Source organism: Pimephales promelas, chromosome 8 (genome assembly GCF_988280905.1).
Source record: "Pimephales promelas chromosome 8, fPimPro1.hap1.1, whole genome shotgun sequence".
NCBI classification, from domain to species: domain Eukaryota; kingdom Metazoa; phylum Chordata; class Actinopteri; order Cypriniformes; family Leuciscidae; genus Pimephales; species Pimephales promelas.
The window spans coordinates 37,578,739-37,604,198 of record NC_142776.1 but is presented as its reverse complement, the minus strand read 5'-3'; the positions used below and the strand labels follow the sequence as shown (position 1 = coordinate 37,604,198).

Below are 25,460 nucleotides of genomic sequence, written 5' to 3'. Positions count from 1 at the left end.
GGTTAAAAATGTATTGGTATATGTTATGTGGATGTGTTAATGGTTATTAAATAAATGCAGTACTAGACTGTTTATTGTTAGATCAGTTAGACGGATACCTTAAGTATCTAAATACATTAAATTTGTTAAAACAGTGTTACTATAAAACATTGTCCTTTTTCTACAAATTAAGGATAAAAAGTAGGAACATTGATCGTGTCGTACCCAAATGTTTGAATGCTGAATAGAGAATGACTGAGAGATACATTTCCATTAACTTTAACTTAACGACTCATTAGTATCTCACATTAAGCTATTGAATTTCTTCAGAAACCTTGGAATATAGTGCACAAAAACCTTATGGTGCTTAACTATAACACAGAATAGGGCGGATTATATCGTTGTCGGATGTCACTGAGAAGCGGGGATGATTTTTAGTGTGCCGGCACGCTACCACAGAATGAATGTAATGGAAATACTGTAAAATGTGACTAAACTAGAACACTTTTTGTGTAAAAATGTGTGCCGTTTTCCTGTTTCCATGAGATGGCTCTTGTGGTTTCATCGCAGTGTGTTTCTTTCTTTCTTTGAGGTTTTTCTATCTGCAGACCTGTGGGTGTGTTTTCTCAGAGCGAGCTGTCAAAGAAGTCAAGACGGAGATTTGCCACAAGGTGAGTGAAAAGAAATGCTTTCACTTTCTTTAGTGTCTCGTGGTCCGTCGTCACTTTCGTCTGACAAATGCAGAAAAGTAAGTTCATGCTTTCATGGGCTCAAGGCTAGATTATTGTAATGCTCTTATGGGTGGTTGGCCTGCACGCTTAATAAACAAACTCCAGCCGGTCTAAAACGCAGCAGTTTGAGTTCTTACCAGAGCTGCATTGGCTGCCTATTAAACATCGCATACACTTTAAAATCTCGCTAAGTACTTACAAAGCACTAAAGGGTTTAGCTCCCCAGTACTTGAGCGAACTCTTAACACACTATAGTCCTTCACGTCTATTGTGATCTCAAAATTCTGGCCAGTTGTTAATACCTAGAATGTCAAAATCAACTTTAGGTGGTTGTTCTTTTTCCTATTTAGCACCAAAACTCTGGAATAATCTTCCTAAAGTTATGGTCATACTTTAGGTCCAATTAGCACTATTAACCATGAGTTTTGCCTCAAACTCATAATTACTGCTGATTAATTGTTTGTAAGGTAGTTGTTAAGTTTAGGTATTTAGTCGGATTAAGGGATGCAGAATAAGGAATTAATATATGAAGAGTTCAGATGCAAAAGCCTCTAAGTGCCATTTGAAATTTACTTCTAGAATGATAATTTTTATCAAGCTTGTATATTTAAGTTCAGTGATTTGACTTAAATGGCAATGATAATTACCTATTTATTGTTATTTAAGTGAAATTACTGAACTTAAATATAAAAGTTTGACAAAAATCATCATTAAAGAAGAAAATTTCAAATGGCATTTAGAGGCTTTTGCATCTGAACTCTTCATATGCTTTATAAGTACTAATAAACAGCCAGTAATATGCATTGTAATAAGTATAGTTAATAGTGAGAGTTGGACCCTAAACTTTTTTAAATTTTTTATTTATTTAATATGGACATAACAATAACATTGGACGAACCAGATGCATTGTTTAAAGTGTAATAGCTCATGTGCTAATTTTCAACACCTCTCCGTAGGGGCTTTTAGTACAGATAAAAACACATTATTAAACTAAACTAATTGATTTATATAATTCACTTGCCAGCATGGATAAGTTAAAGCTGCCATGGATGTTTGCAGCACAAATCTGACTTTTTTGTTTTATTTAATCTATGGTTTGTTTGAATTGATCTCGAATTTTGAAGTAGAATAAAGTTGTGCTCGGATATTACATTTATTTGAATGAATTCAAATGAATTAACAAGAGAGAAAGATATACATTAATAGTGAAGATGTGAGTTTAATTACAAAAACAGCAAAGTTATCATCATGTTGCTGAGAAAGATAATGTAGCTTTTAGTAGCAGTCAAGCTGTTTTGTTTTCAGAAATCATGGGGTAGGGGTTGAAAACCTGAGTGTTCATTTCATATCATTTATGGAAATTGTGCTTAGTTTTTGTTAAATGTCAATCATATGCGATCTGAAATGTGTTGCCTTTCAGTTTTTCAGAACGATTTTTCTCAAACATGTCAAAGTGTCTGTAGAGTTTTCCATAGAGGCATTGGCTATTTGTTTACTCTTAAATGCAGCCTTTGTGAAAATAAGATTTTACAATACAATACAATTTTATTTGTATAGCACATTTAAAACAACTGACATTGACCAAAGTGCTTAACAAGGCAGAGAAACAAAACAAATAACAATATACACATAAAACACACATATCAAGATATATTAAAATATTTATTATTATTATTATTATTATTCATTATTATTATTATCAATATTGAAAAAACAGCCGCTCCACTTAATTTTAACCGTGTAAACAGTTTTTTTTTCAGGATTTGTTGTTAAATAGACCTAAACCCCAATTTTTGTGTGTGCATTATGCTTAATTTTATTCCTAATTTGAAATGTACGTAAATAGAACGTTTAATTTACACTGAAAAAAATGTGGAGTAGGATTTACTTGAAAAAAGCTAGGCAACTTTTTCCACTCAGAAAATGCTATTAAATTTACAAAGATTTGCCAAGTAAAAACCTAAACATATTTATCAGTAGCTTTAATTAGAAATCTTAAGTTAAAATTTACTTGGAATATGGAATTAAGTTAACTTTGCTTTAGTTAAGTGAAAGTAACAAAGAATATAAGTAACTTGGCTAGTAAAAGGTTGATTAATATCGATTTAGTTGTAATTTCCTTTGCATTACATTTCACTCAAACAATTTTATTGAATTATACCAGTCATTTATAGTATGTGTTTTACTTAGCCTATCTAAGTAATTTATACTTCATCGTGTCCGATGTTAAACATGATCTGAATGCAAAGACCTATTTGGTAGACAATAGACAATGATGGATCATTTTTGTGTTTGAATGTGTAATTTTGAGCAGAAAATTTCCTCAAAATGTCACAAAATGGCAAGTTACTAATCCTGACAACAAAAGCAATGATAAAACAGTGTAAATACAGCTGGAAACCAGTGAAAAATGAGCCTCATTAATCATTCAAGGTCCAGTGCATGATGGGAACTCCAGTATCAGAAAATTTGAGTAATTTTTACTTTTTTTTACTGAGCTCATATTTATGCTTTCATTTCTACTCGCTTGAACTAAGTACTGATATGGAATTTACTTAGTTGTTTTTTTTTTTTAATTCTTGCCTGAACTAACTTTTTCGTGTAAATTACATCAGTATTATTTACCTTACCAAAAAATAATTTTTTCAGTGTAGCAACAAAGAGATTTCTGTATTTCGGCCTGGGCGTGATTTATAGGGACTTTTACTAGGCCTATATTTAAAATATAGCATGCTGCGCTCAAGTGCTTTATGGCGTAAATATGTTCGTTTTATAACTTTACCACACTCTCTCATCCAGTGCCCCCTGTGGAAATAAATAATGACTAATAATCAAAGGTGAAGATAACCTCTGTAGTTAAGCTGTCAGCAGTTCTGGTTATCTGCTTATGTGTGCAGGTGATTTGTTAACTCGTACTCTGTGCACTTTCTATATGTTTGCGGTCGGGATTGGACGGAGTTGGACCGTGGTTAATGAGTGCGACTTGTCTTTCGCTCTCAGCGGTGAATCATTAACCTCACAGTCCCCTGCCTCGGCCTAATTGTTTTCAGGCTCAGCTATCTGACGTTTCTCTGTGGCATTTGTCTCAATTAATCCAAGCATTAAGGCGGAAATAGGGGAACTGCATCCTGAAGTCGTGCATCCATCTCTTCTCCAAGCCTGCAGACTGGAGCGTGCCTGTTGTGCTGTGCTTGGACAAACACATTCAGCAGCTTTTGAATATAGAATATAAACCCGTAATGGTTATCCATTTCCAAGCAAATTTTTAACTATTCTTTGTGCTGTTAATCATAGCCTGTGGTTATGTATTGTGTTACACGTGTCTGGCTTTTGAGTAGACATTATTCATTCTGTGTTTAACATCAGGGAAATCACCTGCTTTATACACACCTGGTGAAAATGATCTTAGTGTAAAATATGAATATTTATTAAACTATCAGCTAGGACTGCTTTTGGTAAATATGAACAAAGAAGCCTATGAAAATAGATTCCTGTAAAAGGTTTGACAATACCTTTCACAGTAAAACGATTAAAAAATGGGGGTAAAAGCTCATAATGAAACATGGTTTTCTCTAATACACGTTAGCCACAATTAATGGCACCTTTTATTCAATACTTTTTGCAACCTCATTAATTGCCTCATTAATTATAAAATCTCTCCAGATCATTCAAATTCCCAAGTCCTTGTTGATGTATTTTCCTTTTCAGTTTTCTACGGTTCAGGTCAGGGGATTGGGATAGCCATGGCAGAACTTTATTTTCTGACCAATGTTTTTAAGTAACTTTGAGGTTTGTTTTGCCCACAATTTCACCAGTTTCTACTTGGGCTGGGTAATAAATATCGATTTCTCGATATTAATCGATTCTCATTTTTTACGAACCGATGTCGATTCTTAAATCTCAAGAATCGATTAGTCATCCTGTTTCATTTGAATGAATGGATCATTGTATCGCAGCTGCGCGCATCAAAAAAAATCGCTAAAATCTTTGTCCTTTTTTACTATTGATATGAAACACAGTCTCGATTTTCAAATTTCGTCCATTTTCTTTAGAAATTCAAAATAAACATGAATGAGCATCTAAAAGTGTGTTAAAAGATAGAGTACAACTTATCGAAATCCGTATCATGTCACATTGATTCGCTCAATCAGCGTTTCAACCGTGGAAAGACGTCAGTTAAACAGCTAATCAATGTCATGTATCGTCATATTTACCTCAGAAAACCCACAGAAACTCGTTAGTCATCTTGAAAAAATAACTCTAGAGAGGAGCATTTTGATAAATATATACACCATATTACATATGCATTATAATCTTAATGTTCTTCAATATTTAATGCATATTTGAATAAATCTGGCAAGTTTTTTTATGACAGCCACCATATAAATGTTTATATTTTATATAATCTTCTTATTATAAAAAATAAAAAAGTGTAATTTAAGTGTTTGTATAGCTACAAAACAGTTGATTATTACTTTCAAATTAGGCTAATGAAGCCTACAGGCTACAACTAGACTCGCATAGTTTACAGCATTAGTTAAGAGATTTGATTTCCTTGAGAAAATTTGCCATTTATTGTAACTGATATCCAAAATAATCAATATCGAATCGGAATCAAAATCGAATCGCAAGCTTGTGAATCGAAATCGAATCGAATTGTGAAATTTGTGTCAATACCCATGCAGCCCTAGTTTCTACCATCATTATATTTAACCGTGGGAATGCGGTACTTTTTTAAAAAACTATTTGCCGAGCGTTAAGACAAATACAGACACACTTCTTTTCCAGGCAGATTTGTAACATTTCCTTGCAACCATTGTCTATTTTGTGAAGCTCAGCAATCTTTTTCTGCACATCAGAACTATTTTCTTTGGTTTTACTTATTGTGATGGAAGATGTTCCTTCCCAGTCACCCTGATGTGCTAAAAAATTGTAGATATGATGGGGAAATAATTGTGGCCAACGTGTATTAGAGGAAAACAAACAATACGGATTTATTTTCACAGCCTTCTTTGATCATATTTATTTGGGGTGGTGACAAGACACATGCCTTTGGTGTGAGCGACCCGGGTTCACTTCAAAGCCACAGTGAGTGTCAGTGTCCCTCTGTTTGACTAAATGTCTGACAGTGGCCGACCGTGATGTAAATTCTCTGTCAGCATCATCTAGTTTAAGTAATTCACATCGGCTCCACGTTGAAACAGAAAGTTGCTAAAGAATTCTCATTTATTACGACCACAGTGGAAATGAAAGTGCTTGATGTATTTTCATCAGTTGAATGACATCGCTAAAAATATTTGTTGAATCACAATTTCACTATATTCAATTTTTTTTAAATGTGTCAACTTCAAAAACAAAATTTCATCCCTTTTTTTCCCTCTACAGTTTATCCTATTGAGAAACAGTGCATTAGTTAATAAATACAATAAATAGAACTATTACAATTACATCACTCAACACTCACATAACATGCAGTGTTTACAACATTTAAACCTCATGGGCTGTTGCCACGTGACGTGAATATTGTCATGACACATTTACACTTTAAAGCAGAAAATATTTCAGTTAATCCTTCCTTCATTTCTACCATGCACAATGTGGTGATGGGTATTTGACCTTAAGGGAAACTGAGCTATGATTGAAAAGTTGAAGAGCCTGTAAACAGTGAGGAATTCTCTTTCTTTGTGACGTTTCTGTGATGCTTGGTCAGACACAGTCCTCCGGTGTTAAAGTGAGAGTGCTGTTGCTGACTTCCACCTCTGCGGTGAGATGCCATGATGGCTGAATGGGAACCGAAGCTTGCTGGAGAACTTTATGCCTGTGCCACAGTTCCAGACAATCCACGGCCTCTGGGAAGCTCGCGATCTCAAATTTATTAGCAAACATGCAATCTGATTCGATAATCCATGGTAAATCGCCAATCCCGAAAATGCAGATATCTCTGATGTATTGTCCTGTAGAAACAAACAGCTTTTTTGATATCCATTCACACGAAATGTCTTCCTCTGGAAAATGAAGTTGGGTAACACTTCGTGTACTTGTTACATGTACTTCAATTATGCTTAATTTGATGCAACTAACTCTCAACCAAATCCTAATCATCAGTTGCTTAATATTACTCGGTGCTTAATAGGGCTTTGACTTCTGCCCAAAAATCATATTCGAAGGTTGTTTGTTTATTAATATTTGACAGTGCATTTAAAGAGCAATGGTTATCCAGTTTATTTATTTTTTATTCATGTAATTTCTTAAACAAGGCGTGTTGCAAAAAAAGTTATGTACAACGAATGATATCACTCTTCTGAAAAGAATTAGGCATAAAAGGGGCCAGTGAAACAGGTCCATATTTTCCAGCTGTTTGCTTTGTAATTAATACAGGTATTTCTGTTATGGTTTTAACAATGTTATGAAATAAATGTTCAAGTTTATTTATCATGTTTTATCTTATTTTTGAGTAAAAATTAGTCTTTATTTAGCCTATACATATTTGTTTAAAGTATAGGCTAAATTAAAATAACGTTATTAACCGGTATTTTTTCTAATCAAACAGTCATTTTGTAATGAGGAACGCAAAAACGGAAACGTTAAAATATCGATTCTGCTCGGAGTGAACCGATTGATTTTTTTTTTCCGTTTTCAAGCCCTGATTCTAATATTAATTATAAATATTTTGACCATTAAAGTTTGTGGCGCAAGCCCCGAATGGTTTAAGTAAATCCCCGAATATTTTCTAATCTTGTCTTTCTCATAGAGCATGCTTAATCAGGAAAAGTGCAAAAGGTATGCAATTTTCATTCCAGTTTTATTTATATTTTTACCTCTGTATTAAAGGTACTTGCTGCGTTGAGCATTGTAGCCAATCACAGACACGTCTGTTGAATCAGATGCGTTTAAACGAGTTCCTGTGCTGAAGATGTGTTTTGGGCGAGCTCACCGTCACCGAGTCCTACACTTTTCCCAAATTATTATTGTCATTAAACTTAAGATGCAAATAAGAGCTTCTCGGCAATGTATATAATATTCTTGATGCACTCCAAATGCATTCAAATGGTCAGGAGTGTAGATTTCAAATTCCTCGTCAGGAGTTGTTGTTGTAGGCTTTGGCGTGCCCATTGTTTTGATATACAAAATAGGTGCTGCCCTAACTAGGACACTAACGTCACCTACAGGAGCCCAGGTGACCAATAATTGCTTTGCTAATGAGCTTGTGATTCACAACTTCAACAGGCGTGAAAAAGCCTCGGCATCTGAATTGAAAACAACGTTTACAAGCAAACACATTTACAAAAATGAACGCAGGTTCGAGGCTGCCTAACATTTGCTCAAATATCATTTTTTTTTTTTAAATATTCAAAATTCTATTCAAATAACAAAGTTGAGAGATTTAAAGCCCTAGTTCTTAAATACATAATTACACTGTAATAATGATACCTTAAAATAAAGGGTTATGTGACAGTGTAATTATGTATTGTAATATTAAGCAACTCCATGTACTCCATGTACTGTACATGTACTTTCTAAGGTTATGGTAGGATTAGGGTTTGGTTTAGGGATTGTTGCATGTAAGTATGCATAATTTACTGTTTTGCTATTACTTAAAAAATAAAGTGTTACCAAATAATTTGTAACTTGTAATCTTATGATACCTGGATTGGATCAGCCTGAAATAATTATGGGTGGGAGAAAAATATTCTCCAATGCATCACCTATATAAATTTAAGCCTGCATTTAAGCGGTTAAATGCACTTGCATCACCAAATGCTTTTATGATGCAAAATGAATGTATATAAATATTTTTCACGTGTCTTAAGGCCTAAGCATGATATCGCAATCCCTTTAACCTTCAAATGGTCTTTGTCTCCTGTTTACACTTCTGGGCTTCGGGGTCTACACGACCCCAACAATTGATTGAGTAATTGTACAAAAAAATATACATATTTAATCATACAAATAATATATCATTTTTTTTTTACTTCTCATCTATTCATTAATGCTGTGTTTTTGGAGATATAGAGTACTTTTGTATCCATATACCACACAATTCCTCAACTACGCCATTAGCTTGCATATGAAATATTTAATTAAAAAATATAATGAAATATTTTTTTATGATGCATTGCATTTATGCTCTAGTACTAGGCCTTCATTTCTGTGTAAACATTTTCAGATTTATGCTAGATTTTTATTTTTTATTTTTTTTGACACATGATGAAAATATATTTAGTTTTTTCCCATTTCCCTTTTATTTCAATGTGCCAGTGGGGTCATATTGACCCTGAACACCAGAAGTGTAAACATTTCTTTCACATACCTTCAGAACAGCCGAATCAAGCCCAGTTTTTTTTGTGAGTGTATATTTAGATAATGTATGAAAAGTCACAAAATCTTATTCCACTGAGATAAAGGGAACCTTTTTTTTTATTAAGTAAAAGTCGATTGGGGTTGTATAGACCCCAAGACTCGATTGAGGGCTACCAGATAGCAGTGGAAAATTCTGCGGTGAATCTACTGATGATGCTCAAATCAAAGATCAAAGACGCAGCTGCTAATTTACATTACAACCAACACAATCTTAGTCGATTATAATAGTTGCAGGTGATCTAAATACAACATGCATGGCACATTAAAAATAATGTGGATTGGCAAATGATGTTATATATATACATAGACGATAACGTCTGGCGTTCCTTGTAAATGAACATGAGTGGAGAAGTCTCTCACACGCTCTTGTTCTCTTGTGGTTTCTCCTCCTACAGCAGTTTTAGCACCAGCATGTCAAGTGCAAATAATGCTTGTGGCGTTAAATAATGCTGCAAAAACCAGCAAATTGACTGTTTTAAATCACGTTGCACGATTTATTTAAATGCTCTCAACCCATTACTACTACAAATGCAATAATTCAGCTGCAAAAATACCTATCTTCACCTTTTCAACACGCTAAAAAATGCTGGGTTGTTTTAACCCAATTTTGGGTAAAATATGGACAAACCCAGCCTTTGGGTTAAAAATGTAATTTAAAAATTGAACCCAATGGCTGGGTTTGTCCATATTTGACCCAAAATTGGTATTAAATCTGGAATCAGAATCGGATCAGATTGTGACGTGCCTAAAGATTCCCACCGCTTGATATAAATCTAATGTTTTAGTCAAGAAGTGTTCGCACCTTTACATCCCTGGTGTGCACTTCCTTCTTGGTCCCTCCATTTGATTGCACGAATTTTACCTTCCCATTCACCGTCTACGTGGCTGCCAGGTGCTTCTAAAAAAAATATAAAAATCATGGAAGATGAGTTTAATGATTTAAAGATTATATGCTTCTGAACAGTTTTCTGTCGTCAGTATTACTTGCTTTATTGCTAAGTAATACCTGGAGTCTACTCAAATGCAGTCAACAGTGCCTCTAAAAACCACTCATTCTTATGGTTATTCATTACACTGACACTATAGAGCTACTTTACGGCTGAATTAAATTTGTTTCATAACTGATAAATTTCACAGCATTGACTGTTATTGAACTGATTTGAATCTGCTTGAGCTGAATTATTTTTAGAGCTGCTTTACAGCAGAATTTGTCTCATATTTGATGAAGTTTACATTAGAGCCCGACCGATAAAGGATTTTGAAGGCCGATACCGATACAAATATTTTTGGGTTTTAAAATCCGATATATCGGCCGATAATTTTTTTTTTTTATTAAATATTGTTGGATTTCACACACGTGTAAAAGAAAAGCTAACTTTTCTGCACAAGATACGTTTGATACTTTTTCTCATCAGTGTCTAAATGTTCACTCCTCGCAAGTCTAACTTACATTTTACAATGCAGGGACTGTAACTAGAGATATGCTAGTTGTAAATACAGTAATCATTACTAAAGTTCATTGTGGTTTCCAAGCTCATTAACGTTCGCGGTCTTCCACTGATGATACTGCAAGTTGTAAAACATACATTTTCAATATAACAGGCCAAGGAGAGACGATTTAAGCGTGTTTCGTCCGTTTTTATTTTATCTTTTAAATATTAATTTAGCAGCCATTACAACTGTCGATACCGATATTATGGAAAATGCCTATCGCTCTGGCTCTAGTTTACATCATCGGTTGCTATTTTCCTGTTTATTGCTGTGAGGCTGCTTTGAAACAATTGATTTGACTTGATTATTGCATTTTGGCTTACCTTTCATATGGTTTAGCGTGACCCAGTAGTGCTCATCTGGGCTGAAGGTGTCTCTAGACCACTCCAGCAAGTCTTTGGCCGCCGGGTCGCTGAGGACAAACTCCACAAACGGTCTCGTCAAAGAGTAATAAGCCGTCCCGAAGTAAATGGTTATGTTGTGAGGAGGTGGTCCCTTCTTTGGGCCTTTGGCCCGTTGTGCCACATGGATGCCCTTTCCCTCAACGTATGGAAACTCTGTCCTGTGCTTCATATGGGGTGGCTGCTTGACCCCCGGCGTCATGTTCCTGTCTTTCCATTCAGATCCTTGCATGTACCGGACTAACTCCAGGTTGCTCTGGATGGGGAAGTCCTGGCCGCACAAATTGATAACTCTTCTCCATTTTACGGGAGACTTCACCAGGTCTTTCATGCAGTTGATGTCAGCCTGTAGACGGGAAAAGCCAGCATAGGTCACCTTCTCGCTGACGGACGCCAGGAAGACGTTGGAGAAGCACCCGGATAGGCTTCTGACGCTTGTCTTGTATTCTTCCGGCGCTTTATCGTCGATGTGAATGCAGTAGACGTTCTGCGGCGCGTAGATGGCTCTCAGGAGCCGCACAAACGTTTCCAGCTCTTTGTGTATGGTGATGATGAAAGCCAATGGAAAGTCTTCCTCTTCTTTGCTCAACGGTGCCGTAATAAAGTGTAGCTCTGACTGCAATAGAGTGCAGTTTGAGTCTGGTTTAGGCTCATATCTGTTTTTCTTACAGTCTTTTCGCTGCCATTTAAACCCAGGAGTTGCAAGTGGGAGAATATCACAGGTCTTGGAGGCTGGCAGAGATTGGCTGGTATTTGTGGGAAGAGGTGCATTGGATATATTGGCTTTCAGGTAGATGGCAGAACATATTAGGATACAGAGTCCAAGGCAGAAGAGAAAACTGCACTTGGTGTTCTCAAGCTGGACCATAATAGTCCAACATCTGAAAAGCAGCTATAGACCTCCTAAAACAGAATCGAGAGAGCAAAATAATCAGAGAAGCAGTTATCTCAACTAGGGGAAGTATTCAAATTTATTAATCACAATCTATATAGGTCCCTTTCCACCTAGAAAGTTAGTACTCGAAGGGACAATTTAGACAATTAAACGCACTACTCCTCAAAAGTTTGGGATTTGTATTATTTTTAAAGTGTCTTATGCTCATCGTGACGTGTAGTCCCTACTAGCCGTTTGTTTTAGTCCCTAAAAAACAATTTCTGTAAAAGAAAATATCTCCCTTTGCTTTGAATTTGGAGCATCTTAAATTTGCAGATGCTGTTTGTGCTCAAACGGCAACATTACACGATAACTAAAGTTGGAAAGTCATTAAAAACATAATAATTTATGCTAATAAACATCTGAACATGCAAAAACAAATAAAAGCATCTAATTATGCCTTCAAACAATGACATCAAGGTGGATAATGAACATTAAACTCCCAAACAGCTTGTACATAGCAAATACATCAGTATTGCAGGAAGGATGCTGTGGGTTTCGGCTAATGTTGTCACGATGAAAGGTTATGTACCCTCATTTTTTACTGCTCAAAATTGAGGACACTAGTTGATGGTTGTTTGTTTTTTTTGAAACACACATTTGCACAGATGAACTGATTAATTATTATTTATTTTTTCTGTAATAGTTGCTCAGTTAATTGAAACATCTAAAGCAAATGTTTATAGTTTCAAAAGGAAGCCGTTTTATGTCTCGGAATGATTCAAGTTTGAAATTAATTTATTTTTGGTATGTTTTAGCTTAGGTGTCTTTGTTTTTGCAGTAGTTTCAATTTTGATATTTTTAGGTCAAACCGTTCTTGTCTGCCAGTCATATAATGGAGGTCTATGGTCACCACCTCAAAGAGCATGCACAGAGAAGTCCAAATTAAAGATGATTTAATGACTCGTGAATGTAAGTACACATTGATGGCCTAAGACACGAAACTTGCGGTTTGTGTGAGAAAATGAACAGTATTTAAATCGTTTTTACCTTTTTCTAGTTGTTACCACAGCCACAAAGTGATCAGATCACTCGGACGTGGCTGTGATTACAAGTGGTAAAACGATATAAATACCGTCTCACGCAAACCGCTCGTTTCGTGTCTCAGGCCATCAATGTGTACTTACATTTACGAGTCATTAAATCATGTTTAATTTGGACTTCTCTGCATGCTCTTTGAGGTGGTGACCATAGACCTGCATTATATGACTGACCTAAAAATATCAAAATTGAAACTACTGCGGAAACAAAGACACCTACATCTTGGATGCCCTTGAGCATTAATTTCAAAGTCAACTATCCCTTTCAGGCAATGTTTAGAGGAAACTATAATCTCGTACCTAATCTACAACAAAATATAATAGATTCAGGCACTTTGAATTAGTGTTGTCGATACGATACCTTGAAAATGTTGATATTCGTTACCATTTTCAACCAGTTTTACCAAAACTGCCATACGACATGCAGATAATAATCACACCTATTAATAGATGCGTGTTTTGCCTCCCTGTTAAGCTGGGATACAAGTAATCATATCATTAAGTACGTACCTGAAGAAACATCTGCAGTATTTTTGAGCAGGGTGTCTCCATTACTCAGGAGCATTTATATCTCTCATAATGACGCATAGTGATAAAATTTAGCCTTTGACAGTGACAACGATTGCCTTCATATCTCAGTTAGGGGACAAACGTCTTCTCCCCCCTCTCTCGTGTCACTCTTTTCTAAGTACAGAAACCCTCGGGCTTCCTTTTAATAGCGCCCCGGAGAGCTGCGTTCACCACGAGGCCTGGGAAAGGTCCCGGTTGCTGAACACAAAGGAGCTGTGGATATCAGTTTTGTCTCTGTAATGCAAGTTGTTTAATGAACCCGCAGGGGCTTTTATCGCACGCTGACATGGTCCATTGGCACATTAAAGAATGAAAAGCACACACTGTTCTATCAGCATCATGTAGTGTTTAGATGTTTAAGATATGGCTGTGACTGTCAACATTACTTCTAGATTAAAGCCTTTCAGAGGAGTGAAAAAATAGTACCTCTTTTTGATTATAGCACTGTATGACATAACATTTCTTTACGAGGTGTGACTGAATTTCTCTTAAGAGGTATTATGCACACTACTAATCAAAAGTTTGGAATAATTGCGTTTTTTTTTTTTTTAGAAGTCTTTTGTGCTCACCATACCTGCATTAAATTTGATTAAAAATTCAGTAATACATCTGAAATAATATTATAATTTAAAACAATGGTTTTCCATTTTTAAAATATTGTAAAATGTGATTTATTCCTGTGATCAAAGCTGAATTTTCACCATCATTACTCCAATCTTTCAGTGTCACATGATCCTTCATAAATCATGGTAATATACTGATATCTTTTGACCGATAGTGTATGTCACAATATAGTAAAGGGTGTTTTGCGATAAACAAATGGAAATGAAGGGAGGAGGGATGAAGCGTTTGATTCCACTTCAATCTTTTCAAGCTATTTTATAAATACATTTTATTATTGGAGGATGCTTATTAATGCTTGCTACTTCTCATTAGAGTTTTTCAAGTCGGCACATACATCCGTATTGCAGGAAGGATGCTGTGGGTCTCGGCTAATGTGTTGTCACGAAGAAAGCTTATGTATCCTCATGTTTTACCGCTCAAAATTGTTTTTTTGAAACATACATTATTTGCACAGATTAATTATTATTTATTTTTTCTGTAATAGTTGCTCAATAAATTGAAACATCTCAAGCAAATGTTTATAGTTTCAAAAGGAAGCCATTTTATGTCTCGGAATGATTAAGGCAATGTTTTTAGATGAAACATGAACTATAATCTCATACCTAATCTACAGCAAAATGTACTTAGTACTGTATATATAATTCAGGCACTTTGTATTAGTGTTGTCACGATACTGAAATTTCCTAATTCGATACGATACCTTGAAAATGTTGATATTCGTTACCATTTTCAATACTTCAATAATCATTTTTGATAATTTGGGTAATTTGGTTCTAATAGTTTACACACCACACAGGGAAGCTTTATTTCAATCATTGACTTACATTTATCACAAAAGACAAGCGAGCAGTTAGTAATAAAATTAGAACAAATAAACAAATTGCAAACGATAGCTCAAATAAATACAATCGAATAGACAGACGAAATAAGTAAACATGGCTTTATGTTTTTCTGACCCTATATTCAGATAAGAAATACTACAGAAATGAAATCAAATGGTTCAGTAGGTAGTTTTTTTTTTTTTACCAGAATAGCCAGCAAGAGATATTTTGATATTTGTATTTAACCATTTAAGCACAATACGCCACGGAAAATAAGTCAGTTTTGTTCTCCTGATATGTTTAAGGGGCAGCTTTATAGAAATGGCACTTGTTAATCAGTGGTGCGTATGTTTTTGGTGTGAGCACGAAACTTGCGTGAATGACTAAAATGATGTGCAATACAAGAACTATTCAACTGTAGCGAGTGAGAGGAGGCTGGTGTGTGTCAATGTGCCATCGGTGAGAAGTCTTGAAACCTGATTAATGTGATTTTCTAAATGTCTGAGTAGTTATTAGATGTCAAACAGACTTGTATGCGGTAACAGCATGGTTTCGATTTGTCGTTTTACTAAAGCCTTTAAACGCAGATTAACATTTATATGGATTGTTTTATATACAGTATATATAAAAAATGAAATGCACAATTTTTTTTCTCGTATGTATTTGTAGTTACAAGGAAAACAAAACCTCTCACAGTCTCTCTTCTACATGTTTTGGTTTTCTGAAACATAAGCAAGTGTTTTTACATACAATAAACCAAGACCCAGTGACCCTACCTTTTAGCTCAAGCCGTATCCACTCCCGTTAATGGGAAATGTGATTAAACATTCACAGACGTTCCCGGGGACGCCGACTTCAGCATTACCTCTATCTAACGTGCTCCACCTTGAGTAGAAATCCACATCCAAGCAGTTACCGTCAGCGCATATGCCTTTCTTAGAGAGGAAACGACTTTGGGTGTGAGCCGTTGTTGTTATGATAGCGACTCTGTCCTCCCACGACTGTGTGTTTTGGCTGCTCAGTAACACTCCCCGTGAGAGGAGAGGAGAGGAGGAGCGTAAGGACCAAGGAAAATGGTTGGTCCAGCTCAAGCAGTACTTTGCACCTCTTTTGCTCTTTAACACTCCCACGTTTCTCGTCTCAGAACAATGATTGTTACGGTAACAGCTGTATATCATTAACAATGTCCAACCCGTTCTGTAACCTGTTGTGTTGAGCAGAACTGGTTTATCCACATCCTAATATATTCGGTTTCAGGCTTGCTAACGGCTTTGGGGAATTAGTTGCTAATTGCTTTGATTCCTAAGAGTTCAGATGCAAAAGCCTTTGAAATTTTCTTCTTTAATGATGATTTTTTAATCAAACTATAAGTAATTTCACTTAAATAACAATTAATAGGTAATTATCATTGCCATTTAAGTCAAATCACTGAACTTAAATAAAAATGGTCATTCTAGAAGAAAATTTCAAATGGCACTTAGAGGCTTTTGCATCTGAACTCTTCACTTGCTTGCTTTCATGCATAAAATGAAAATCATGTCAATATTCTTTGATCTTTGAATGTGAACATGGACTGTGTCAAGCTTTAAAAAAAAGTAAGTGTTAAATTATCGCAAACAAAACAAGTTGGAATGTGCATTTACTAAATTGAATACGATATGATCAGGAACCAACTGAAATGGACACCATTTAAAAGCATTAGCCATTTGTTTAGCATGGACTGCATTTATATAGCGTTTTCATAGACCACCAAAGCGCTTTACATTTGCCTCACATTCACTCATTCATACTCCGACGGTGTATATATATTATATATTTACCTTCATACTTTTCATCTTCGTTTGCTCTCTCTGCCTCATGTACTCTTGATTCCAGAAGCATTACCTCCTTGTTTTTCCCCACCTGAGCACAGAGAGAGAAAAGATCTGACCTGTGGTGAGCCCAAGAGCCAACGGTCTGTGTTTGCTGATCAGCGAGAGAGATTAGCGCTTTTGTGTTTGCCAGAACTGCTTGTGTGCAAGACAATGGCTACTGCTGAATTCCTCACATCATCCATGAGTTTGTGTGTGTTTGGCTTTCAGTTAACTTAGTCATGACTCATCGGTGCAATTTTTTCTGTTTTTCGGGCATAGCAGGTGTACCTGCTTTGTACGACATTTTAAGTTTTAGTTTTGTGACTAGAGTTGGGAATGTGAAATCAATTCTAATTCTGAATTCTTACTTAAAGTCAGGAATTGGATTCCTCTTATAGATTCATTTGCGTGCATTTCTAAAACCAAGACTCGCGCGCTGTTTTGAGCACAGAAAGCCGCCTCTCATACTGAATAACTATATACGGAACTGAGTTCTCTCCCTTTGTGCCGGAGGATCGGCTCTCTTCCACTGTAATAAAATTAAATGCCTTGCCAAAGGAGAAGTAAAGGCAATGATTTTGTCCTATGTCCTCATAGATATTATTATTAGGACAAAACATGTGACCTGTTGAATGCGAACACATATTACATGCAGAACTAATGTTGGGATAAATCTTAGCTAGTTTTGAGTTTGTCTTTGGAGTATCTTCAATTAGATTAGACTGTGGCTGCATCCGAAATCGTGTACTATGTGAGTAGGTACTACTTTTAAATAAGAACGTACTTCGCGAGCGTTAAAAAACTACGTTCTATATAGTATGAATACAGGTAGGATGAATGAGTCTGGACTAGAGCCAGACCGATATATCGGCAGGCTGATATTATTGGCCGATATTAGGCATTTTCCAAACTATCGGTATCGCAGTTATAATGGCCGATAAATGAATATTTCAAAAATAAAATAAAAACGGATGAAACACGCTTCAACCATGTCATGAGTCTTGGAGTTGTATAGGTTGTCCACCAGAGGGCACTCTACACCGTTCCTGTTGGCAACACTCGTTGAGTTGTTCACGATACATACATTGCTTGAATAACACTTAAAAGAATATCCCCATCAGTTCTCTTAACTCAAATAAGCAGGACAAAATTTGTGACTATCATGTCCAGTTTAAAAAAATAAATAAATAAATAAATAAAATATCGGCCGATATATCGGAATATCGGATTTTAAAACCCAAAAATATTTGTATCGTATCGGCCTTCAAAATCCTTTATCGGTCGGGCTCTAGTCTGGACGTACTACATGCGCCATGTTGTTGTCATGTGACGTACGCTGTCATAACAGTGCAAAAATTTTACCCTCAGGTGCTCTTCGTTTCGGAGTCACACTTGTTATCCTCCCGGTCAAAAGTGACCGGACACCTAAAAATTACATTTCCTCCATCCCAGTAAAACCAATGCAATTTATTTTTTTTTCTATAATATTTATTCTTTTGTAATTTAGTATTTTGAGAAAATTTGATTTGAATTTATTAATATTTATGCAATATTTATTGTCTATTTTTGCCATGGAATATATATATATATATATATATATATGTTATTTTTTTCAAAAAATTATTAATGCAGTATTTTAGTTTAATATAAAGTCTAGGCCTTCAGAAAAAAATTGTTTTTGAATAAAATTAGCACCATCTGGTTACAGTATAGAGAAAAAGCATACAATCATGGTGTAACCACTAGATGGCATGTACAGCTCTCTATGGAGAAGCATGTGAATTCCCCAGATGTTTATGAACACATTTTTTTTTTTTTTGTGGTGGATTTGAATATATAGTTGAAACAATCTCAAAAACGATTTTTTATTTAAAAAATGGCAAAAATAAATAAATACAAATTTGTGAATTTTTGTGTTTTTGTCAATTTCCCATTCATTTCCTATGGGGGTCATTTTTGACCAAATACCACAAGTGTGACTATTTTTTTTTAAGACCACTTAGCATGCTCAGATCATGACCTCAGTTTTTTTGTGTGTTCACATACATAATGCCATAAAAGTCACCAAGTTTCACAACATTCCGATGGAGCTGTGATTTTTAGAAATTCAAAACAGAAAATTTTTCGGTCAGAAATGACCGAAGAGCACCTGAGGGTTAAAGAGCCCATCCCAGTGACTGCACAAACTTCGCACTGTTTTTAGTTCTGCTTTCTGTTTTCATTTGAGTTTTTGCGTCGTTTACGTATTTATCTCCTAACGTTACAGCCGCGTCTCCGGTTTCCGCCATTTTCAAATAGAACCACAACTCCTCTCCCATGGCATCATGGGATAGTAAAGTGTCCATTGTATGCGCACTTCAGAATCTCGCCGGAAGTAGTAGGTCATTCACGTACTTTATTTTATTTTATTTTTACTCTTAACTGTTTTTATTTATATTGATTGCATTTACTGAATGACCACTGTGCCACTGTTTGTCCGACTGGTACTGTACATTTTATTTTCGACACTGTATTTTATTTTTATTATTATGATTTTTTTTTTTTATTCTAAACTGTTTTAATTATTCTGACTTCTTTAATTTATTCTATGTAAAGCACTTTGAATTGCCACTGTGTATGAAATGTGCTATATAAATAAACTTGCCTTGCCTTACTTTTCGAATTCTATGATTTCGGACGTACTTCTCTGCTCGCATACTGTTTTTTGCATACTATATAGTAGGGAAGTATTCGATTTCGGACGCACCCTGTGTCTTGCACAGAGAGATTGCATTCTCCCATTCTCTGTAAAGTCTATGCCCAAATCACTTTGCCAGGCATATCGAATACCATCTAAATTTGGTGGATCTATAGAGGATATAATAGAGTACAGTATGTACATGACACAAACCCCTTACTGTTTGGACTGAAATCAAGCAACGTTTCGCTGGGCGAGGAAGGGAGTAGCCCTGGAATGAGTTAAATCCTTTCTTTATAAAGCTACTGATTTGCACAAATCTGAAAAAAAAAAATGGGATCTTGGAAAGCAAAATGACGTTCAAGATCTTCAAAAGAGCAAGTAGTTAAAAATAATAAACCTTTCAAAAGCCTCATCCCATTCTCTTCCCAAACACGGACTGCAGAATACACATAGGATGGAGGAAATAACCCAAAATAGAGGCTGCTTGCAAGCCAAAATGCTTCCTAAACTTTTTATGAGTAGATATGTCCAAAAGATTGACTAGTTGTGTGTATTTTCACCAAAGTACAGGATCATCTTATCACCTCCAGGAGAGGTAATGTTTGTGTGCCAGTAGCTTTTGCAAAGAAGTCGTCTTCCAGTGAAGCTGTATTATCTATCGCTTAGATCTTAAGCTAGGTTTGATTGCTCTATAATTTAATGTTTTAAAATGTAATGCAAATCCCTTCTAATGCCATTGATTTTTCGTCTCTCCACGACAGTGCCATGAATATATTTCCATGTGAAAATAGCATAGCTTTGAATGAATTAGTCTTTTAGCAAAGTTTGAGCGCAGTGGTAAAGGTTGCTCATGCCTCAAGTCAACAATTATGTCATGATTTGTACAATTTGTCTACAGTTTGCTAATACCTAACTAGTCAAACCTTAAAATGCAAGCACTTTTGTTGTATCAGAGAACATGGTGATGTAAGTGTTTAATTGAAACTGATTGAGGTATACCTTATTTTATTACCAAAAACAGTCATTTATTGTCACCATCCCGGTACGGGGACGCCTAACTTTACTTCACTATTCTATTAAATCCTAATCTAATTATGACAAATTATATATCATTGGAAAGGTCTAAGACTTCTAAATATATATTCTACCCCTGTTTAGTGTTAAAAATTATGTAGGAAGAGTAATTGATGAATTTATGACAAGAGTGCACCTCAAAAAATCTGCATCATAACAGGAGGTCTGACCACAGTCGATGCACCCACTTTTAATCATTGAAACTTCTGTTTTTATGCTAAAAGTTCATAATAAAACATATAATCTTGTATTTTTCAATAAAAAATAAAAAAATTCTAGTATAATATTATCCTATAAAAATGTTAATATTTATATTTATTATCCTCTAAAATATAATATTATTTTTTATCGCCATTTTTATTATATCACATATTTTAGTAGTTATCATAAATTAGGCATCATTTGAAAGCTTATAAACTCAGAATTCATCGTGTGAAAACTGTTTTACAATTGAATGTTGCGTTACCATAGAAACGGTACTTATTTTATCAGGCTCCTCCCCTTTTGGGCATCATTATATTTCATAATTTGTGATCAAAACCTTTTCTAATCTTGACAAAACTGATATTGTCAGAAAGGTCAGAGTCTCAAGGTTCCAAATTTTGTGACAGAATTGATATTTGGACAGAAATTTATTAATTTGTTAAGGCAGAATGTATACAACTAAATTCAATGGAATTCAATGGCACCCGGTGGCTATTTTTGGTACTACGCCTAAACAAAATCTCATGGGAACTTCAATTTTTGTGATATCAACTTCAAATTTGGAACATAACTTGAAAAGATTTATGGCTTTGATTTTATAGAAATTTTAGAGTAAAAAATATTTTGTAAAATATATATTTTATATAAAATAAAAAATATATAGTACAGTATATTTGATTTACTGTAAATTTAAACTTCCATAACTTTTTCATACTTTCATTTTTTGAAGTGTTTTCACTTCAGTGTGTTTTCTTTAAAACAAGACCAAACTTGGGTATATATTCCAAAACATTTTTAAATTACAACCATTTAAGTTTGAATGGTGCATTTTAACCCACATTCTCAAAAAGGGGGGTGACAGCTAAGGGGTTAAATAATTAAATTTTTCATTCATTAAATTTTCATGTTATTGTATTTTTGTATAGTGCGGAGATCCTTTCAAGGAAGACGATCTTGTGGTTCTGAATGGGTCTAAAGAGGAAGTGGAAAAGCTGCAGAAAGCCATGGAGGAGCGCCGATCAAAGGCTAAAACTGCAAAAGTAAACTGATGCCTTTGTGGTGTAGAATTACAGTGATGTTTGGGATGTGCTTGATTGGAAATGAGATTTAAAAACCACCATTAATGCAAACCCACATCCGTAATCTAAGTCACTGAGAAGAGAGGGAGTGACACACATTCACTTCATTTTGAAAAGCACTGTTTTTGTGTTTTATAAACTATCCTTATTTTTTCTTTGACAACAGAAATCAAAAAAGAGCAAAGATACTAAAGTCTCCAAGAAGCAGGATTCAGAAGGTACAGTAACATATACGGTTTGCATTATAAATCACTTTAAAGTTCTGTACAAATTAATGCTTATCACTAGGGCTGGGTAATAAATATCGATTTCTCGATATTAATCGATTCTCATTTTTACGAACCGATATCGATTCTTAAATCTCAAGAATCGATTAGTCATCCTGTTTCATTTGATCGCGGTTGCGCGCATCCAAAAAAAAAATCACATTAATCTTTGTGCTTTGTTACTATTGATATGAAACAAAGTCTCAAATTTCAAATTATGTCCATTTTCTTTAGAAATTCTAAAACATAAATGATCGTTATCATTATATTTACCTCAGAAAACCCACATAAACTCGTTAGTCAGCTAGAAAAAATAACCCTAGAGAGGAGCATTTTGCTAAATATACACACCATATTACATATGCATTATAATCTTAATGTTCTTCAATATTTAATGCATATTTGAATAAATCTGGCAAGTTTTTATGACAGCCACCATTTAAATGTTTATATTTCATATAATCTTCTTATTATAAAAATAAATAAAATTTAAATGTATTATCATTTATGTTCATTATTACCTTCATATTAGGCTAATGAACTAATGAACTAGACTCCCATAGTTTACAGCATTAGTTAAGAGAATTGATTCCCTTGAGAAAATTTACCATTTATTGTAACTGATACCCAAAATAATCAATATCGAATCGAAATCGAATCGAATTGCAAGCTTGTGAATCGAAATCGAATCGAATTGTGAAATTTGTGTCAATACCCAGCCCTACTTATCAGTCATTCATCCTTAGCCAAAATAAAGAAAAAGTTCACTCAAATGAAAAATTTGGTATCATTTAATCACCCTTTTCTCATTCCATGCCCATATTAATTTCTTTCTTATAGTCACTGACAAGTGACAAATAATCAGTGTCATGTGACTTGCAATGTTCGATGATGATATATCATTTTCACCAAATTATAATTTTTTAAACACATACATGAAAGACTTTAAGAGCTCAGACGGAGAGGACGGTTTTCACACAAAACCTATCATTTGGCTTCAGATGGCTTTGTGTACAATATACAAAATCCACTTTAGGTGTGCCTCAAATCTCAGTTTTGTTGTTTGAGCTGTTAAGAATGTTTAGTTATGCATTAGACATAATTCCAGTGTGTGAATTTCTCTCTTTGTAAACAGCCCCTTTCCCTTGTGTGAAAGTTGTATTGGATTTACCGGCTTTACAGGCATTGCATCATCAAGACAGCTGTGTTGAAAGATTGAAAGTATTTCAGACAGCTTTAGTAAGATATTCTGTCGTCTCATGATAACACATAATCAAAACTTTGGGCTCAGTACGGTTTTTAAAGGGATACTCCACTTTTTTTTTTGGAAATAGGCTCATTTTACCACTCCCCCAGAGTTAACCCTTGTGCATCAATTAAAAAAAGTTACACATAGGTAAAAAGAGGACAAAAATGCCCATGTCAAAAAAGTAAAAAAAATAATATTAAGTAAATCCAAAAAAAAGTTATGTAGGTATAAGTTAATGAAAATTATTTATAAAAAAATATTTTATATAAAATATATATTTTATAAATCAGGTTGAACTCAAAACTGCAATAAAATCAAAGCCATAAATCTTAATAGGTTGTGTTCCAAATTAGAGGATGATATCTCAAAAAAATGAGCTTTCGGTAACAGTTTGTTTGGGCGTAGTAACATATTTTCCCCATTGGGTGGCAGCAAAACCCCACTGGAGCTCACAGTGATTGGATTTGAATTTGCAGTTTTTCTCTCTCAGTATTACAAACACACACATGCGCACACACACACATATTTTTTTTATAACACGCATACTAAACACACTCTGACATCCACCAACACACCCACACAAATATTGTTGCATAATTTATCCAGTTGGCTCTATAATATGCCGAAGCAGAAAACAGGAATAAAGCGAAATTTGTTTATAGGCCACTAAAAAAAAATGGCACCATCTGATAAAAAAATTGTTAAAAATAAAATTTTGAAGCCTTGCCAACAGAATGAAAGCCTCTTAACAAAGATTGCATAATTTTATAGTTAACTGAACCTGGGATTAAAAATGGCAGTTTTAATGAGTTTCAATGGGGACATTTTTGTCCAAAAGGTGCTGAGAGCAGTAGTGTAGTCTACGTGATACGCAGGTATACGCCGTATACCCACTAGAAAATGTCAAGGATTTGCGTATGCCCACTAGGAAATGTCAAAGATCTCCGTATGCCCACTTTAAAAAGCGTGAGGATTCGTAACAACATCGTTTTGTGAAATAAATTTCCTACAACATCAGCCCCCCTAAACGTAAGGCGACCGAATTTCGTGTTCCCTAATCTTATTAGATTCAGTGCACGAGCACGTCAAAAACAGAGGACGCAGGGTGTGTTTGTGTGTTCGTGTTCATCTGAGCCTCATTGGTCTGTCACTGCTCGTCAATGTCAGAATATTTGAGATGACAAATCAAATCAAAGTAGGCGGGCTTTATTTCAAAGACGCTGCTGAGCGCGAATTTCAGCAGAGCGACTCGACGCTTCAGTTTACAGGCAAGTGCGAGAAAAGATGTAAGTGGCTAAACTTAACATTTCATATTTTAAATTTTTTAGGTCATGAATGTTAAACGAATGACAAAAAAATAATCAGGCAAACTATAGTTTTGTGTAATTTCGCCATTTTGAAGTGAAATAAATAGGCCTGTAACGTGACTCATGCAATTTAATAGTTTACTGTCATTGCGAGGGGACAAGAAACATTAACAAAGCCGTTTTCATCATTTTAGCCACAAGACTAATAACGAATGTGTACATATTGAGAATATAATAAAAATTGTAGCCTTTAGGTTATTACATTAAAAAAGCTCAGCCTTCGGAGGGGGAGAGAATTTACTGCCCACTGACATGGTTTTAAAGCTATTTCTTATTCTTTTTTTCTTCAAACGTCTTGAAATGCACATCAAAGAAATAAAAAAAATTGAAGCACCAACCTCAAATTTAGGACCTCTTTGATTATAAAGCCCTGTCTACGGCCCTGTATTAGTCATAAGATCAATAATGAATGTGTAGCCTATATGTTTTGAATGTATTTAATAAACTTAATTACCTAGCTTTAGTAGCTTTCAGTGAATAAACGTGTCCGAGAAAAATTATTCATAGGGAAAATCCACTTATCAGTTGACCCCATGTTTACTTTCTTTACTGACAGACAAAAATGAAAAGCATATATCAGTCACAGCTCATCTTTAGGAGGGGAAGAGACAGGGCAAGATAAAAACAAAGAGAAAAAGAGGGTGATGCTGATGAGGAGAGAGAAATAATCAGCTGCCCAGTGCCCACTGGTTTTAAAGCTGTTATCTAATTTTTTTGGCCTTCAAAACATCCTAAA

At 34.9% G+C, this 25,460-nt stretch overlaps 2 protein-coding genes across 3 annotated transcripts in view; one reads left to right on the top strand and one right to left on the bottom strand.

The window, feature by feature from the left end:
- The window catches only part of rtf2 (replication termination factor 2), a 37,795-nt gene that overhangs the window by 5,556 nt on the left and 6,779 nt on the right, over nucleotides 1–25,460 (top strand). Inside the window, exons 5-7 of the mRNA XM_039691931.2 lie at nucleotides 572–650; nucleotides 21,690–21,803; nucleotides 22,009–22,060. Of these exons, the coding sequence (XP_039547865.2) occupies nucleotides 572–650; nucleotides 21,690–21,803; nucleotides 22,009–22,060 (245 nt within the window). The remainder of the gene's footprint in view (nucleotides 1–571; nucleotides 651–21,689; nucleotides 21,804–22,008; nucleotides 22,061–25,460) is intronic.
- gcnt7 (glucosaminyl (N-acetyl) transferase family member 7) lies at nucleotides 4,341–15,969 on the bottom strand. Of its 2 annotated transcripts, none has more exons than XM_039691928.2 (4): nucleotides 15,729–15,969; nucleotides 10,886–11,866; nucleotides 9,874–9,969; nucleotides 4,341–6,664 (listed from the first exon to the last, which is right to left on the bottom strand). In XM_039691928.2, exons 2-4 carry the CDS (start codon nucleotides 11,829–11,831, stop codon nucleotides 6,417–6,419), a joined length of 1,290 nt encoding a protein of 429 aa, XP_039547862.1. In that variant the 5' UTR covers nucleotides 11,832–11,866; nucleotides 15,729–15,969; the 3' UTR covers nucleotides 4,341–6,416. The 2 variants fall into 2 exon arrangements, with proteins under 2 accessions (XP_039547862.1, XP_039547863.1); XM_039691929.2 differs by having other exon boundaries at nucleotides 15,818–15,969.

Coding starts and splice junctions, on each gene's coding strand:
- gcnt7 (XM_039691928.2), bottom strand. CDS start 11,831: ATGGTCCAGCTTGAGAACACCAAGTGCAGTTTTCTCTTCTGCCTTGGA. Junction 9,970..10,885: donor CACGCTAAACCATATGAAAG/GTAAGCCAAAAT, acceptor TATTTTTTTTAG/AAGCACCTGGCAGCCACGTA. Junction 6,665..9,873: donor TGCACACCAGGGATGTAAAG/GTGCGAACACTT, acceptor TTGTTTCTACAG/GACAATACATCAGAGATATC.